We start from the raw sequence: 19,580 nt of genomic DNA, 5'->3' as shown, positions 1-19,580 counted from the left end.
TCTTGCATTCAAGAAATATTTTTAATCATGAAAATATGTGCTAAAATATGTAACAAATACTAGTAGTAGTTTTTTTAAATAAATATCTTAAAAGCCAAGGATTGAGAGAATATGAACTTTACAGGCTTTGCATTCCATCACATTCAAAGGAAATTCCTTGCAAAGATTACAGAATATGCCTATCTATAACCAAAAGTAGTAAATCAACCTTACACCATAGTATCCCCGTTCTCCTGAAATACAATGCATGCATCTTTCGTTTTCCCTTCCCGTGTCCCTCCATCATGCTTTCTCCAAACATTCCCCATATTTTTAAAAATAGAAATTGATATCCCCAGATGAGCAAATCTACTTATATTCTAAAATATTATTCAAGCAGAGCAGAGGGGCCCTACTCTCCCTTTCAGAGTTGCAGGATATTTGCAGTTGGGTATCTGTCTTTCGAAGCTACTGAGGTAACTACTCCAATTTATGTTGGAAATGTGAACAACAAGAAAGGACATTTTACCATGCTTGGTGGACTTGTAAGAAAGCCAGAAAAATTTGAATTCAAATACATACCCTAATTCAGAGGCTTTTAAAGATGAATATACAATTGAAACCGGAGGCCTTTCTTTTGGGACTGATAGAAAAAGAGTTGGGAAAAAGTCATGGAACTTTGTTTTTATATATGACAACTGCACCGAGATTATTGTGTGTGCAAAGATGGAAAGATTTGGTACTACCCACAATGGAGGAATGGTTGGTGAAGATGATGGAACTTGCGGAAATGGCCAAACTGACTCTTTTGATTAGAGAAAAGACAATATCTACATTTATTGCTGACTGGGAACCCCTTATAGACTTTTTGTGTGAAACAGAAAAGAATAAATTTATCATTTATGGTTTTGATGATTAGACGGGATAGTTTATAGAAAAAAAATGAATTATGCTATAACCATAGAGCAAGAAATAAATGTATAATTGTACTTAAAACTGCTGTAAAGAAAATCAGAAGCTACTTCTTTCTTCGCTTTTGCACCTTTAGCTTTCTTTGATCATTTCCTTTTTCTTACTTTATATTAGTTTCCATTAAGTTTTTTTATATTCTTTCTTAAAAGTTTTAATAAAATTATATTTTAAAAAAGAGACTACTACTAAAGACTTGTTCCTTTCAAACTTTCTTCCTTAGTTATTAGCCACAGCCATAGATGGTTTGAGAGAGAAAGAGAGAAATATTTATTTCAGTCAGTGACTTGAAATCTGCTCATAGCTTAAACATAACTTCTGGAGACCTTCTCATCAGTCTACCTCTTGCAGCAGTAAGGTTGGGAGGCATAAATGACTTTTTCTGCAGTGATAAATGTTATGTTAGTAATTCATTTCCAGCTGGGATCCATATATTGAGCCCCACCACTACAGAAGTTTTCAGTAACTGCTAAAAGATGATCTGTCCTAACCAAGTTGAGCTTTACTGAATATGTTGTTGCTGGGAGTCAAGTGTTTATTGGATTTAAATTTTTTCTTGGGTTGGATCAGGGATATAGGTTTTGCAGAAAAGATTAAACTGGAAAATTGTTCTATATAATCAGTTATAAGATAATTTGCATGGAGCCATTTTCAGTTTGTATTAGAAAAATGTTCAAATGCAAATTGTCTTCTGCACAATAGATTAATCCACATAGGAAAATGTTCATCCTCAATGTTGTGGGATGAAAAATTTTCTCTGGAAAAATAAACCACAGAAAAAATTCCCATCCTTAGGTCACTGGACGGGGTATTGCTGTATGTTAGTCTTAATTCTTAAAGAGAATCTAAAAAAAAATCGACATCCTTTGTCAACTCATCAATTTTAACTGTGAGCCACCCAGAGTCACCCATTGGGGGGAGATGGGCAGCATACAAATTTAATAAATAAATAAATTCACAAATATGGTAAGTCATGAATTTCTTCAAATAAGTAGTTAACTTTATAAAGCAAAATTGTTTGAAATTACTTTTATTCAAAAAAATACCACAGTGTGCATGGCAATCTACAAAGTAGGAAATGATAGGCAGGCCCCTACTCCAATGTGTGTATAATCTGCAATATAATATAGGAAAACAGAGTTAATAGGGAAATAGGGGCACAGAAAGCAGGACAACAATAAAATGGTTGCTTCTGTTATACATGTTCCTGATTATTTATTTATTTATTTATTTATTTATTTATTTGGCTTGTATGCCGCCCATCTTCCCCACGGGTGACTCTGGGCGGCTCACAATAAAAAGAAAAAACACAATTCTCTCCAAGATGGCTAAAAACTATAAATAATTAAAAAACATATTAAAATGCCCTAAAAAACCTCCTCTAATTTTGGCCCTATAAAAACCTGTAAGATGCTGGGGGGGGGGCAACCCATCACCCCACCAGCCATCTCCACAGGTGCGGGCCCCCCTCTGGCCTCCAGGCCTTCTGGCAAAGCCAGGATTTAATACCTTTCCTGAAGGCCATGAGGGAGGGGGCACACCAGACCTCAGGAGGCAGGATGTTCCATAGGGCGGGCGCTGCAGCAGAAAAGGCTCTCTGCCTAGACCCCACCAATCGAAATTCCCTGACTGGTGGGGTCTGCAACCTGCCCCTTCTGCTGGACCGAGTGGGACGGGCTGAAGTGACCAGGGCGAGGCGGTTCCTCAGGTAACCTGGTCCCGTGCCATGAAGGGCTTTAAAGGTGATGTCCAAAACCTTGAATTGGACCCGGAAACAAACCGGTAACCAGTGCAGCTCACGCAACAGTGGTGTTATATGTGCCCTCCTAGGGGCATTAAGAATTGTCCGCGCCACCACATTCTGCACCAGCTGTAGCTTCCGGATACTCTTCAAGGGTAGCCCCATGTAGAGCGCATTACAGTAGTCCAACCCAGAGGTGACCAGGGCATGAGTGACCGTGCGGAGGTCCCCCTGATCCAGGAAGGGGCGTAACTGCCGCACGACACAAAGTCGTGCAAAGGCCCTCCTGGCCACGACTGCCACCTGCTCTTCGAGCAGGAGTCGTGAGTCCAGGAGAACCCCCAAATTACGCACCGGGTCTGTCTGGGGTAGTGCAAGCCCGTCAAGAACCAAAGATGACAAAGTCCTAGATCTTGAGGCTCCCCATATCCACAGCCACTCCGTCTTACCAGGGTTCAGCTGAAGCCTGTTGTCCCCCATCCATGATTAGCTACCATATAGAATATCTATACACATGGGAACCAGAAGGATGTGCCATTAGCTACTTTATGGGAACTAAAAGAATGGGAGGTGTCAAGAAAAAGTCATGGAGGGACAAGAAACTTTTGAACACATTAATAAGTCTGTTTTTGTCCTAAGGTGACAAGACTATTTCAGGTAAGCACAGTTCCATCAACTACCCTATGTAGGGCCCAACTGCATTTACACAGTGATTAGCACAAGGGTTAACCATAGCCCTAACTAAAACCCACAGTCACAGTTGGCTAAGACTGCTCATGATATAAACCTGCACAAGTTAGGTAAAAAATAGGATCTGGGATAGGGCTGAAGCAGGGCTAGCTTCTCAGTCACCCAAACTTTATGTAATGTGGTTCCCATGGATGGAAAAATATGCCTACAGTGTGTGGGGACTGGGGCAATGCTTGCCGAATCTCTAAAGCATGGTTTTACTTCACTCCAAAGCTTCTACAAGTAAAATAAATGTATGTACTGTTAAGATTTTAAAATAAAGCACACAAAATGAAAAACAGTGTAGATGTGCTCAATTAGCATAACGTTATTCAACTTGCAGAATTCAGCTTCTCTCAATTCAGCCTTCAGCTTATTGGAATATAAGTATATTCTTCAAGTATCCCTTGTCAACTGGATATATATATACTTTACGGAGTGAAGCAGAAGACGAAATTTTTATTTTTTGTCTTCTAAATCTGATTGCATTTTGAACAGATCACCCGATCATTCTTAAATTCATTCTGAAGCCATATCAGTTGTCTTCTCCATTTGTTTTAACTATCAAAAATTGTCCTAGGGGGAAAAAAGGGTATTTCCAGCTTCAACATAGTTAATGCCTTTTCTACAAAGGAACTGATTTTTATCTATGACATCACAATAAAGGGGCTATAAAAGTACAAATTCTTCAAACGTTTTTATTGTATGAGATGAGAAATACAGATGCAAAAACAAAAACAGACTATACAACAAGCAAACTTAGTATGATGTTTTGCGTCAACTGAGATGGGAACACCTTTGGAGTAGTGCTCATCGTGAGAGTAATGCTGGCTAATCACCTGCAGCACATTTCTTTGTCCATGCCTCCACCTTTTCCATTCACTTCATCCCTAGTACATACCAGTAGTTCAGACAGGTTGGAATAAGTATGGCACTTATTAAGATTGTGCTAGCTGTGAAGTCAGGCTTTATAGGCATATTCAGTACCAACAGTATACAACACAAAGCTGTTCTTCCATATAGAAAAGAGCACTAGTGAAGCTCTCTCTCCAGAGAGACAAAGAGGTATGTTCTTGGTCCAGTATTTTCAGACGACAGAGGACTAGTCATGTCACTCTGAGCAAGGGAGGAAAGTCTTTGGCTAAGGAGAAATCATCCAACAACAACATAAGATGGCTACATAGTACAATTAATATTTAAGCTTCATGTTATTTCACAGCAATCAACAAGTAGCATCCGATATAAACAGCTTCCATCACCCCACTAAAGGGAAATCAGAAACATTATTTAAAAAACCTGATTAGACAGTCATAATTATTATAATTTGTTACTTTACACACATTCCACCTGTACTTTTAACCTCAACATTTATGTGCTATTTCAGAGGCCGCTAAAGGAAAGGGAACACAAGGATGGGTCACATTTTAGGCATACCTGGCCTGCAAAGCAATTATAATCTGAGGTTGGGAATAAAGACATTAGATTTTATTTGTTTTGTGATTTGGGGCCTTAGAGTGCAAGGGGGAGGATGGCAGACCACGGAGGATATCTGCAGGCATACAAAGAAAACATTTCAGTGGCAAGGTGATCTGAAATCCGTGTGATGTAGAGATTAAACTGTTGGACAAGGACAATGGAGAGTGAGGTTGAAATCCCTGAACTATAAAGCTCATGGTATCACATTAGTCAGGAGGAGATAAAAATGGATGGATAAGGCAAGTACCGTTTACATTTCCCTGAGTCCCATGAAAGAACTGTATAATAAGTTTATTAATATGATTATGATGAGCTTTAAAATGATTGCCATTTACTGCCTGTGAATCTTGAGATCCCGTTCCCACTAAGTCAACAAAATAAATTATAGCAGCTATACAGGGAAGACAACATAGCTGTGAGCAGGGGAAAAACATGGTTTCAAGAGAGAAAGTTATGCAATGCAAAGTAAAGCAAAGCAGAGATGTACTAATGCCAACATATGTGAGCATAAGGATTTTGAACAGTGAAGGGTTTAGAAGGTAAAGGGTGTTTAAACTACCTTCAGTGATAATTATGTGATTTAACAGCAACGATAACATTTCACTGGGTTCAAAGGCATTTATACTCAAATGGTAGCTAACACTACTTCAGACTGTAAGCAGGGATACTATTACAGAATATCCACTCTCATAAAACCATTCCTACAAGTAAAATAAAAAGACACATAGTAGTTGCTTTATTGGGTAATAATCCTACTTATATTAAGTATCATAGAGGGGAAATTTGGCTTATCCGTACCATCAAAAGTTCCTTCCACTTTAATTCTACAAAGTCTACAGACAAAGCTTAAGTCACAACTAAATTTTGTCTGAGGCCAGATAGAGAATAATGTAGACAGAGTACTAGACTGTAGCAAACAAACAGCAGCACTGTACTAGGCTGTGGAGAAAAGTAGCCAGTTAGAAACAGGAGCTAAGCGTCTATCAAAAAGAAGTCAAAAACCTAAGCAAGCAACGTATTTCACATATTTCACTCAGCTCAACAGTCAGATGCAACAGCCTCTAATAAAACAGGGAAAAAGGCATTTGTTCTGGACCAAAAAGGAAAGGCAACTGAAGTTCCAATGTACAAGCAAACACCATCCCAGAGAATGGCAACATCAGACATTTACCAGAGATAAAGTACTACCAAAGGGCCCACTTTAAAAATGCTCCCACCATCAAAAGCAAGAAAACTCTGTCCAAATAAAGCAGGCCCTACCAAAAACATTTTACCCAAGAATTCTCCAAATACTGCAGACAAAAAGAGCTCTTAGCAGACAAAACAACACACTGAAAAATGTCCCTCAAAGGAAAATGAAACCAGCTAAGAGAAGCTGCAGATACTCATTTAGCCAAAGACAACTTCCTTTCTCAAAACTTTCCAATCGCTGGTCAATATCCTGCTATTATATGTACTTCCAAAAGTCATGAATATTCCCCACAAGCACTGAGACACAGAAGAGAACCTTCGTAGTTACTCAGTCAAGTTTCACATTTACACAGGACACAAAAAAATGCCAGATAATAATAAAGCATGAAAGTATTTCAGGGATAACTTTTACTACAACACATCTACATGCACACCAAAGATGCTGAGGCAATGCGGAAGCCAGGCAAGGAATATTTGAACCAAAAGATAAACATTTAAATACAACTTAATCAGCTGTTATCCCAGGATGTTAGTAAGCATGGAAGGATCTTGTATATTATAAAAATAGCCTTGAAAATTCCCAAGATGGCACATTAATGTCATAATATGTAAGCATTCCCACCACAAATGGAACCATGCATTTTCTAAATGTGCTTATCTTAATTTCTTGAGCTCTATGAGGTGAATATGTAACAGATTCATTTTATAAAGGTAAAGTTCCTCTTGACTCAAGCTCAACTTCTGGTTGAGATGGACACAGAGATGTCAACGTACTTTCTTGTCAACAACAGAAAAATGGTTGGTCATTGTCCGGATGTGTTTCCAGCTTGCCAATCTAGCCTATGGCTCTGGGATTTCCAGTGATCGCCCATCCGATTACTTACGGGGTTAGATCCTGCTGAGCTTTATGAAATCAGGCAAGATCGGAGAGGTGCTGTTACTTGCAGGAGGGAGATTCATTTTATTCATGTTAAATGTTTGGGTTTGCCTTTGCAATCATAATTCTCCCTTTCTCTGTCAAGCATGTAGAACAAGGTCACACGGTTACAATTTTCTTTCAATAATCCTACCTTTTGCTAGGATTGCACACCAACTGTGGAAGGCAACTGCACAATCTCAAGAAAAGATGCACCTGCTATAAGAACTGCTGATGGATGCCATGGTAGCAAGACACTTTCCCCCCTTCAATTCCAGTGTTACACAGCCCAAAAGGGCTAAAAGAAAATAAATCCTTCAAAATCTGGAACAGAATTCTATAATGATTCTTGCCTTCTGAGTTACAAAATATTCCTGCTCCATACCAAAAGGCAGAATATTTTACTTTCAATCCAGAACAATTCTACATGTATGAAGACTAGAACCAGATGACTTGCTGGACAACTTAAGTTCTTGCCAAGTATTGTAGCTCCTACTGTAAATAAGGCCTATCAATCTGCAACTTAAAGCTGATTGCCCTCTTTAGCAATGAGAGATTCTGCAGGAACAATTTTCAAAGTAGGCCCTGGTTTCACACAGATGCCTCTGCTATGCACTGTATTTTATCTATCATGCATTAAATGATACCCTGATCTTTAGATGACAAAGTGCAGAGAGAGATTCCATGACCTCAATGCCTTCTTACTCACCTGAAGAACTGCTTCTATATTAAGGTGAACTTAATGGGGAGTATCCCATTTGATTCATTCTGAGTAACGTTTACAGCCAAAATCCTATCAATCTGATTACAGGCATTAAAATAGGTAAAACATAATGGTAATTGATGGCTGGTGTGGGTCTTCCGGGCTGTGTGGCCGTGTTCTGGAAGTTTTGTTTCCTAACATTTTGCCAGCAACGTTGGCATGCTGGCGAAACGATAGGAAACAAAACTTCCAGAACATGGCCACACAGCCCGGAAGACCCACACCAGCCATCGTATTCCAGCCATGAAAGCCTTCGACAATATAATGGTAATTCTTGTTCTAAGAAAATAAAATGACTCCCAAAGTAAATGAGGTAATTACTTACTCAAGCTATTTGCAATGCTGCTCATGTTATAAGTAAACACAGAGAATCTGACATTTAGGAAGAATTTCAAAGTTTTGTCAAGTACAACTGCACAGAACTGGGTTTTTAGTTAAAAGAACAGTACTACAGTTATGTCAAGAAAGCCCCCCCCCCAAAAAAAAACCTTTCAAATAGTCTGTTCCACAGGAACTTTAACTTATTTTAGCCTATAGGCCAGTGTTTTTCAGCCTTGGGAACTTTCAAATGTGTGGACTTCAACTCCCAGAATTCCCCAGCCACCATGGCTGGCTGGGGAATTCTGGGAGTTGAAGTCCACACATCTTAAAGTTTCCAAGGTTGAGAAACACTGGCCTATAGGTTATTTGGCATACGTTGCCCAAGAATGGACTGGAGGTATGCTTAGTGTGAAAAGAACTCCACGGTAGAAATCTGGGTGTTTCTACTTTAGCATGATTTATAAAGTGAGTTAAGATCCTCAGCTGCACTGCATTTCACCTTTAAAAAGTCATCTATAACCTTGTTCTCTTCACCCTCTGGTACTGTTTATATGCACTTCAGGCTGAAGGTTTTTGACCAACAGAGTAATATATAGTTGCAACTGCATGAGAAAGGAATAGATGGGATGGAGAACCTCAGGCTGTATACTTTCCTTGAAGGAGTCCTCTGTTTGGAGTACTAGAAAAATCTGGAGCCAGAATATGTATGTGTTTGTATGCATGCATTACATTAGTATGAACGTACAGCAAAACATCCCTTTTGAAAAGTCTTGTTATTCCTATCCTTGGAAAACAGAGGAAGGAAGCAATTTCCCCATCATCTTAAATCTATCATATTTTTAATATAATCGTCTATTTTTAAAAGCAGAGGTAGATAATGACCAGCTGTGTGTGGCATACAGAACCCAAGCCCAAAGATACAGGGATGTGGGGGTATATATGGAGAGTCTGCTGCCATATTTCAGTGGCAACCTTGACGGGTCATCAAGTTTAACTGGTGACACCAGCACTCTATCTAGATACAGACCTGCAGTTGTACTACATTTATTTTAGGGGGAAGAAGCACAGCCCCCACTTCTTCCCAGTTTATGATTTCTAAAGTGCAGTCTGCGGTGGCTTGTTCCTGCTTCCTGCAAGAAAGGCCGATGTATGCAGAAGACACTCTGTATTTTGGAGGCAAAAAGCTATTCCACCCCCAAAACAGTATCTTGCAACTGTTCAGAAATGGGTTTGTGACAGCATTAAAAAAAAAATTAATGGAAAGAAAAAGGGGAGATTTCTGAATATTGCTGTGAATAACAGCAAGTATTACTATTGTGTAGTTTAAAAAGTTAATGATGGCCTTTGAGTGGGATTAGAAGGGAAAACAATTGTGGGTTGAGTATATGTAATTAATGTATGTTTAAATGTGTGGTTAATTGGAAAAAAGCTAACATATGACATAACAGTATTTTCAAGTGTATAATTAAGTTTAAAACAATTGGAAAGTTCACTAATGATTGATATAACCTACATAGAACATGGTTAAAACAGAAAAGAAATTAGAATGTAAAAATAGCCCAGCTATGCAGTGACCAAACGGATGCACAGATAATGGCATAGGGCCTGGTTACTTGAGGGACTGCCTATCTCCCATAGTATCTGCCTGACCGGTTTGATCTTGCAAGGTTGGCATGTTCCAGGTTTCTTCAATTAAGCAATGCCATCTACTGGGACCTCGGGAGCACACCTCTCTGTTGCACTGTCAACCTTAATGAATGAGGTTCCCCTGGAGATCTGAAAGGCCTTCACCCTGCTGGTGTTCTGAAGGGGCCTGAAGACCTGGCTCTTTACCCAGGCCTTTGGTGGGGATGACTGAGGCCTCCTTTTAACTTAGGTTGTTTTCTCTCATTTCTCCCCAGTTTGTTATTCTGCCATCTCTATCCTTTTTTCTGCCTTGTCTTTATTGTCATGTTTTAAATCATTTGTAAACTGCCCAGAGTTGCTGGGAGTTGGGTGGCATACAAATTTATATGATGATGATGATGTGATGGTGATGATGATAATAATGTCCCTTTCCACCACTACTTCCCAGCAACCAGTATTTAAGCCATGCAGCCTACAATTCAGAAGCTACTAAACAACCATCAATATTAGTAGCCACTTAACAACCTGATCTATGAATCTCTAGAGTCCCCTTTTAAAATAATCCAAATGGGCTGCTATTACTGTAATTACTGGCAACAAATTCCACAATTAAACTATAAAAAAGTTTCCTTTGTTGGTCGTGAACCTCTCTACATTTAATTTCAATGAATGACTTTGAATTCTAATATTGTGACTGAAGGAGAAAAACTTCTATTTATGTGATCTATGTCACTGGATGCATTTAGGAAACCTTACCCTCTTTTCAGTTTGGTCTTGCACACTTTTACACGTGCAGTTCTCTATACTCCAGAAGACCAATTACACTTTTTAACACAAAAATGATTGCCCAACTTTTTCCAGCTCCAAAGTTTCTTCATGCAACATCCACATAAACTGAACTATTTTTGTTTACTATTCACTCTTACTCTTTTGATTTACATTCCATTTCCTGGTGTAAAAATAATATACATATATCTTCAATGGACATTATAGTACACCTTAAGTCTAGCATTCTCAGCTTTTCTAGCTCTAGGTTGTGACCTAAGCTTAACTAAGCAGAATGCAATGCTCTGAGCATTTTTATTCTGCTAAAGGAGCAAAAAAGAGGGATTATTTTTCTGAATTTAACCATATACAATTACTTATGTAATATTCACTGTTACTTTTTTTGTAATTACAGTTAAATATCAATTTAGTGATCAATATTTTTACACTACTTAACACTTATCCTGTCATGATGTAGCCCCATCAGTTCAATGAGACCATTTGAGGTCATAATAAAGGATAAAGTACACATATTCTTTTATGTGTAAGGGAGGAAACCACGTCAATAGTTACATATATCTTTGTATCTATCTTTCCACACACAACTAGGCCTGCTCAAAATTAATAGGGGAAAAGCTGAACGTGGGTGTTGGCCAGATTATTCTTTCCCAGTCCACCTTTTTGGAGCTTCTGAAAATGACACCAACAGGACAGATGGAGATCACAAACCAACCATACAAAAATAAGAGACAGACATGCCTGGTAACTTACCCCTCCTGACAATTTTATCACCCTGACTTTGGTGCCGACATGGGGCCCATCGCCACTACCACTGTTTGCCCGCTGCATGACAGTTCTTTTCACCCCAGGCTTCAGCTCTTGAGGTTGGCCTTGCACCGATGCCACCCGAGCCATCTGGGACAGGTTCAAGTGCGCAGCAGCAGGCGGCTTTGCTTGCAAACCTTTATAGGGCAGCTGGAGCTCATTTTCGGGCACTGTCCTAGCCTGCCTTAGTTGCTTTATTGTTTTTATTTGCTGTCCTTGAAATTGCACACTGTCTCCAGCCTGGAGAATGTTTATAGGCTTAGGCTGAACAGCTGGGGAATTTGGAACGACTGGCTCTTGTTTTTTAACCATTAGCCTGCATTTCACATTTTGGCGGGGCTGTGCACCAGGAAGGGAAAGCAATGGATTTCCATTGGTGGGCAGCTGTGAAGTTTCTTCCTCCTGCTGTTGGGCTGAAGAGCCTTGTTGCTGCTGCTGCGCAAGCCTTTCAAGCAATTCTCTTTTGCGGGCCCCAGCCTGAAGCTGCCGCCTCAGCTCCTTTTGTTTCAAGATCTCTTCCCTGAGGCGTTTCTGTTCCTCTATCTTCAGACGGTACAGTCTGGTTTCTTCATCCTCATCAGGAAACTGCAGGGTAGCCAGAAAAGAAAGTTACACATGGTAAAATCCAACTTTGTCCAAAAAAAAAGAAAGAAAGAAAAAAAAAAGGTGACACTTGTTAAAAGAATGGCACACTTTCCCAGCGGTATACTTAAATTAACTGAAAAACGATGCAGTGTCTTTAACGACAAAGCTGCTAACAATGGTTTATGAGCTATTAATCAGACAAGCAATGAAGAGGCAAAGAATATACTACTCCACTTTGGACTTTTAAATACAGTAAATCAGAAAGCTGAAACTGAAGCCTTCTAAATCGGAACTCATTTAGAAGTTGCTGAAACTAATTAAACTATTAATATAATTCAAGAACTCAAATATTGTTTCAAATGGAAGCAGTAACAATAAGAGGCAGCCCACTGTGTCACACAGGTTTTATCTTGCTCTTTTCTGACAAACTAACAAAAGGTAGGATGGTAAATGACCTGAAAGGCCCTGATTAGAACTATTGATTTTTCTTACAGAATTTTCAGCCTGATCTGAAACTCATTTGTCACACAATAATTGGTTATAATGAACAGCGCAAGTCAATCTCTCTGACCTTGAACTCATGCACTCTCTTCAGAATTAAAATGTTGCCAAATGCAATGTTGGAATATTAATGGAATATCAGGAATGGCTTTAATATTCCAGCCTTAAGCTTTTTAGAAAGTATTACAGCCTTTGTGTGCCAAATAATCTTTCCTGTAGTCCTAAAACTCCAGCAAGATATATATCCTTATTCAAAGCTACTGGGAAATTAAGAGCAAAAGAAAATTCTGATGTTGTTTTTGAATTTGCAGGTTCAACATACTTTAATAATGTGAAAATGCTGCTTTTTAAGTATAACAGCAGTCTTCACTCCTAGAGAAAGCTACAAACCACCTACACCGTGTAATAAATTTACTATTCTTTGATAAATTTAGCTGCTTATATTTATTATCTAAGATTTCCATAAAGAATATTGAAGAAATAAATACACCATTGTCTATTATTTTCATATTACTAAGAAAACTAAGTAAGCAGTTATAAGAAAATGGAAAAAAACTGGGAGGAAAGAGAGACGTCATAAAATTAATATTAATTCAATCAGTGTAATAATCACTAAGTGAAATTGTGACTATTCTTTTCTACCATGTGTAATAATCCTAAAAGTGCATTGTTTATTACTGAATACTCCCACCTTGCATATTCTTAACTATTCTATCCATTTTTCTTGCCCACCTGAGAAACCCCTGACATTATTTTGAGTAAAGTAAAGAAAGAAACAACCTGAACAGATTCATAAATGAAAGAGACTAGGTTTATTGGAAAACAACATGGTTAAGAAAAATGTCCTGTCTGACAAACCCCAACCCTAAGCAGCAGCTCTGGAGAAAGCAGAGAAATGAGAATCCACCACCACACCTGAACTTAACACACACCGTAAGAGCTACTTTCACAAGACAAAAATCTCTTCTTTCAGACTGAATTGACAAATGAGATGGCTGAAGCATCAAGGCTCCCGAGTCTCCTAACCGCTAGCATGGCATTTCAAATTTGCAAGGTTCTTCTCTTTACTGCATTTCCCCAAACCAGCACTCCCTGAATTAAGCCTGCCATATACAGCTTCAGATTTGCAGCATGACACTGGTTCCAAGCGTCTGATCCAAATAATGTGAAGGTGGCCATCGCCCCCAAATTCAAAGCTTCCCACCGGCACAAAAAAGTCTAGGGTGACATTCTTTACTGCCAAAGTTGCCTGTCAGTTCACCCCTAAGATGACAATTTCACCAACTTATAGCCTATATAAAACCCAAGATATAATTAGTCAGAAAAGATTTTAGTGGTTAACATTTATAGCAAAAGCACGTAGTCTGGGATCCCTGAAAGCCTCAGGTATGGCTCTCAGAGGCCTCCAGATATTGCTGTCAAATGTTATATTTAATAAAACAGAAGAGGGAAATGATTAAATACACGACTGGAGAGTAATTGTAGTAATAATTAATTCTAATGAAATGTTCAGTAAAAGCAGACTTGCTTCTTACTCTGACCTCACCCACTCTGGAGTGTGGCCCCCAGCATGCTACTCAAAGGCAAGTGTAGTAATTTGAAAAGATGTAGTACTTTAAATGTGAGTGTCCCAGCTTCCATGAGACATTTGGCTCCCTGTTGTTTGAATAACTAAACGAAAGACACTAAATGGAAGACCATCTCTTGAATTACTCTTCCTGCTGCAAAGATTAAAGCAGGAGGGAATTCTGCTCCATTCCATAACAGGCTTTAAAAAAAACACCACAGAGCTAAATCTTTCAGTCCAGCTATAATTTAGTGTAATATTAACTGCTGCTACTTTCTGGTATCTGCTCATTTTTATGTATTAGCAAAGAAAAAGTCTGTTGTTAGGCTAAGTGTGATTTACTTTCTCTGCCATGTGACTTAGGTGATCTTTTATTTAGGAACTCAAAAAAACAGGGAACCAAAAGTCCCATGGAAATTGGATGCTCAAAGGCTTATGGTACCACATGTTCCAAACTAAAGTAAATAAGGGAAGTGCACTCAGTTACTTATTTCTGCAGATTATTATGGCAACCATTATAAAAAACTACAAATGTGATGGTACCACATCCTGTATTGGCAGATGACCGCTCCCAGTGGCTTTAGATTCCAAATAGTAGAGGGGAGAAACTCTGCAATGTCCCACAATGGAGACCTCTCCCCCTTGCTGACTGGAACTGTCCATCTAGGAACAAGAAGTGCTGCAGAACACTGCAGCCCATGATAGACAGTAGTGAAGACAACAGGACAGGGACTAGGAAGATTGGTGGGTGGGTGGGTGGGTGGGTTGGCCAGTTGGAAGCTCAGTAGCAAAGGCACTGGGAAAAATGGCAGGGAGACTGGTGGGAAGGTATTGGTAAGATCAAGGATGGGAACGCTGGTGGGAAATTTGGCAGAAAAATGCTGGGAACTTAGGGCAATGGGCCAGTTGGCAGAGAGACTGGGGGAAAGGGCTGGGAAGAATGGAGGGGTACAGTGGGAAGTTCAGTGGACAGACTGAGAGGGTGGCAGGCCAGCAAGCAGATCAACAGGAAAGTACTGGAAAAACTGGGACTAGGCAAGCCTTCTTTGTGGCTATACCTGCCCTGTGAAACAGCATCCCGCTGCAAATTCTGATGGCCCCAACCCTGTTAGCCTTTTGTAGGGCTCTGAAGGTCTGTTCCTCTGTTTTTTGGGTGGTGAGCCTGATTAGCATTGGTGAGCTTGGTTGGGGTTGGTGATATGGTTTTGTTTTGGGGGTTATCAACTGGAGCATGATGAGTTTGTACTGTTGTGATGGTTTAATAGTTTGTACTGCTATGATGGGACTCTGTACACCACCCAGAATCACTGCTGTGAGATGGGCAGCTCTATACATCGAACAAAAGATGGAAAGAATGGAGCTGTAGGCCAGCAGAAAGATTGGTGGGAAGGAGTTTTCCTTCGCTTCCATTTGCAATGCAACAGCGCACTTCAGGCTGCGTACTTTTAGACACGTGTAAAATGGCAATCAGGCTTTTTATGCATGCACAAAAGATTGAATAGACATTGGGGCTTAACAAACACCTCTTCTCCCTGAATAGTCTGTTAAATCAATTTTTTTTAAAGTTCCTGAACATAAACAAGAATACAGTTTGGCAGGTACTAAAACTGGAACACAGGCTGCAAACTACCAAGAATACAGACACTATCTCAAATGACTTGTGGTCAAAACCGCTCCTGAAATGAAGATGAGTACCCAATGGACCTTTGCTAGATGGAAGCCCTACCTCTGGTTCAGATTTGACCTCCATTTTAGGCTGAGTCATGGGAATGACTCTAGGCTTGGTCTCAGTCCTTCCTAGTTGGTTCTTGACCCCTGTGACAGGCCTCAAAGCAGATGTGGTGCTAGTAATAGGTTTCACTTGAGCAGCAGGAGCTGAAGTTCGTCGGTTGTTAGCGGCTTCGATCGCATGCAAAGGTGCTATTGGCAATTCGCGCAAATTACTATTCCTTGGAGCAGATGACTGGAGCTGCTGGTTTGGACGCTTTACAATGCTTTGCGCTGGTGTGTTCTGAAAGAAAAAAAGTTATAAAAAACTCCTCCTGTAACAAGTATCTCTAGCAAGCCAAATTTCAGGGTTCCTCAACAGAGCAGAATTGATATACAGGTGATACAATCTTCCCCTTCTAGTCAGGAAAGCCAGGAGGCCCATTTGGCTAAATTCCCTCTCCTACACCCCTGCCCCCCTCCTGCCCTGAAGTTAACTAGCCAGAAAGGACTTTGCTAGAGGCATTTTATCTCAAGGTCTGTTTGGGGAAGGAAAAGACTGCCCTGATCCAAGTAATATGGAAAGAGAAGTTTCCAGAACTCAGAAAAGAATCAATTGCATGTAGAGTTCCAGGATCAGTTATAAGTAAACAGTTGGACTGGGTTACAAGTTTTTATTTTATTTTCAATGTGCTCAAACCCTTGTCTTATTAGTTTCACAACTATTATCCCAGGAGGCTCAATCTCCATTTCAGATGAGCTTATCTATTATTATTTTGTTTATGCATACTATTGGTTTGTAATACTCATCCATGCTTCTCTTTGTTACCCTGTGTTTTCTAATAAATAAGTAATACTGTAAATACTTTGGATGCCAGCTTGTGTCTTGGGAATTGTCTATCCTTCAGATAGTCTACACGAGTGTTTCTCAGCCTTGGTAACTTTAAGATGTGTGGACTTCAAGTCCCAGGATCCTCCAGCCGGCCATGCTGGTTTTAAAACATCCTTGTGTTTTCTTTTATTAAAGAAAGAGGAAGACATTTTTTTTTTTTTTAGCCTTAATCATGACTCCTGGGGAAGGGGGTTGCAACAAGTACCAGTGAAAGCAACGCCAGCTCCTTTCATTCCAGGCTATCTTATCTGGGTGGGGCTGAATGAGAGACCCCTTACACCTCCTGATATTATTGAGCTCATAATCAATGGTAACAGTAGGTAACCTGTAGCCCTGTTTTGTTTTTTGTTTTTGTCTGTGCTCAGTCATTGCTGACCCTGCAGTGACTGCTTGGACGAGTCCTTGCAGTTTTCAAGGCAATTGTTTTTCGGAAGTGGTTTGCCAGAGCCTCCTTCCTACAGCAGAGCCCAGCTGGCGAGCGCAGGAGGCGGGGTTTCCGTTGCTTCGCGCCCTTTTCGGGCACGCACGGTTTTTCACGCTTACCGGCAACTGCTCCCAACTCCTTTTTGCAAGGCGCCGCCAGCATTTTTCCTCCCACCGGAGTGAGAGTACCCATTTATCTACTCATGTGAGTTTTCGACCTGTTGGGTTGACAGGAACTGGGGAGGAAACAGGAGCTCACCCTGTTTAACGCGAAGGCTGGACTCGAACCGCTGAAGCGTCGACCATTTCTGGCCGGCAACTTTCAGCGTCATTAAGTACGTACTACTTAGTTCCAGCTCCTAGCATCTTTCTCTTGAGAGTCCCACAACTCAAAGAAGACTGCTTACCTATAATGGTGGTAGCTTGACTCCATGCCCTACTACTCTAATATGTCAAAAGAGTAGTGAATGGGAGTCATATTAAAATATAGTCCATGGGGGATGTAGAAGGGAGTGTGGAATGATAGAAGAAAGGCAAGCCGGTAGGACATAATTATCTCCAGGGCACTTTTTTCCTTTTTTTAAATGATGTAGTGGTTAAGAGATTGGACTTGGGCCAAGGGCAGCCCATACATACATACATACATACATACATACATACATACATACATACCAACAGCAACCAGTAGACAGCCCCAGCCCCCCTCCCCCCAAGTTCCCAGAGGAAAGGCTGGATATAAATATTCAAAATGAAAACGTTGCACAGGCTCCAGCCACCTAGAGTCTATTGACTTGGTGGGGTAGAAATGATGAAGTAAGCAAATACAGACAGAGAGGCAAGCACAGTAAGAGAGATAAGAACTCACACCTTTTCAAAGACGACTGTTCAGGTCTTGCCCCTGACCAGTAAGAGCCAGCATTCGTTGCTGAACGTAAAGGATACTTACATGCCTGGCCTTGACCAGGCCTTGCCGCTGCTGGCACTGCATCCGATTGCTGCTGGGCTGCTGCTGCGACGTCTGCATGTGAGGCCTGAACTGGGACGGGGCAACCGGAATCAGTGGCTGGGGCGGCACAGGCAGCAGGTGGTGCTGCTGCTGGTGGGACTGATGCGGCTGGTGGTGAGGCTGGGGTGGCTGCGGGTGCTGCTGGGGCGGCTGCGGGTGCTGCGGTGGTGGCTGCGGGTGCTGTGGCTGCAGAGGAGGGTGCAAAGGGCCCTGTACGTTTGAAAACATGGCAGGTGTGAGGCCAGGTTTGCTCTCCAACCGCTAGCAAGACAGAATCAGTACTTGACCAAGAAAAACCCTCTGACAGAAACTAAGGTTGCTCAGAAATTGGGAGCTGAAGACAAAAAATGCTTCGGCGCATCAGGCAGCGGAAAGTACCACCTGACTGCAACTCTTTAAACCAAAAAGACACTTTTTCCCAGGATTAGACAGTGGCAGAAACTGCGTAATCCAGGGCAAAGATATGATTACGTACTTTAAAGTTTGAACCTGTGTGTGCTCTGACCAACTTTCAATCTTCATATCCAAAGAGCTGCACAGCCCGATTAAAGTACCACCCAGTTCTAATCTGATGAATTCAGATTAATCTAAGGCAGTGTTGTCCAAACTTGGCCACTTTAAGATGCGTGGACTTCAACTTCCCATGCTGGCTGGGGAATTCTGGGAGTTGAAGTCCATGCATCTTAAAGTGGCCAAGTTTGCACAACACTGATCTAAGGGCTGTCCTGCATGAAGGCATTATACTGGAGCTCTTCCTTTTTTGGGTGAAGGTAAAGGTCACAGCTGGAACTTGAACGCTTTCTACTGTTCATAAAATACAGAATCTTTCTAAAAAATGTTTCAGCAAACAAACTACAAGAAGCTGGTGTTTGTTACTCGAGCCGTCCCAAAAGGCAAAGCACCGGCAGAGGGAGCTCTAGGCTTTGTAGTGTTCCAGGCCTGATGTTTTTAGAGGCATGCTTAACCTACTCACTGTACAGGAACTTGTTTTCAGAAAATAGACTTCCATATCTCTCCTGCAGTAAATCAATTTAGGAAACCATGGAATATGTAACAGAATGTCATATTACAAACTTTTCTAATCCCATTAGCTCTGTGAACAGCTTCACAAAAATCAAAGCTTTTTAATGTCTTCACTTTGAAGCATTCCCATGATATAGTTGCAGCTAGCCCTTATAATTCAATTAGTGCTGGCCACCAGTGGTGGTGGTGGTGGGAAGAGTAATGTTATCATGCTTGGCACAGCAATAAAAAGGCTCATTTAAAGTGCTTCAAACATTAAGCATTCAAGCTCTGTTTACAAGGCAGCTTCTCTCAGCATTCTGCTTAAGCAATGTATGGTCTGAGCTAAGACTAAATGTAGTAACCTATAACAGCCCCCCCAAAGTGGCATATTCCAGATAGGTTGGGACTACAACTCCCAGAATCCCTCTGACAGCATAAGGATGCTAGGCTTATCCACAACTCACTTTACTCTTAGCCTGAAATATCAAAGAAATGACTGCTTTACATATAAGAGGGTTTGAAAATAAGGCCAAAAAAGGCACAGTAGAGTCACCATCTTTTTTTTAAGTGACTGCAGAGAGCAGATCTGTATT

General features: G+C 40.6%; 1 protein-coding gene across 3 annotated transcripts in view; it reads right to left on the bottom strand.

Moving 5' to 3' along the window:
* Nucleotides 1-19,580, bottom strand: part of RBM33 (RNA binding motif protein 33) — an 89,537-nt gene that overhangs the window by 26,695 nt on the left and 43,262 nt on the right. For 2 of the 3 annotated variants that reach the window (XM_007433195.4, XM_007433196.4), the window contains exons 13-15: nt 17,923-18,192; nt 15,681-15,965; nt 11,248-11,886 (exon numbers count right to left, since the gene is read on the bottom strand). In XM_007433195.4, coding sequence (XP_007433257.1) covers nt 11,248-11,886; nt 15,681-15,965; nt 17,923-18,192 — 1,194 coding nt within the window. Of the gene's footprint in view, nt 1-4,102; nt 4,560-11,247; nt 11,887-15,680; nt 15,966-17,922; nt 18,193-19,580 lie in introns of those variants that run through there. The other variant, XM_025169822.2, reaches the window with a different exon arrangement.

This window comes from Python bivittatus, unplaced genomic scaffold (genome assembly GCF_059951505.1).
Source record: "Python bivittatus isolate LINGU-HERP-01145 unplaced genomic scaffold, Pbiv_v1 ctg000610_np1212, whole genome shotgun sequence".
NCBI lineage: Eukaryota > Metazoa > Chordata > Lepidosauria > Squamata > Pythonidae > Python > Python bivittatus.
Note: the sequence above shows the minus strand (reverse complement) of the source record. Positions and strands in the feature narration are given on the sequence as shown.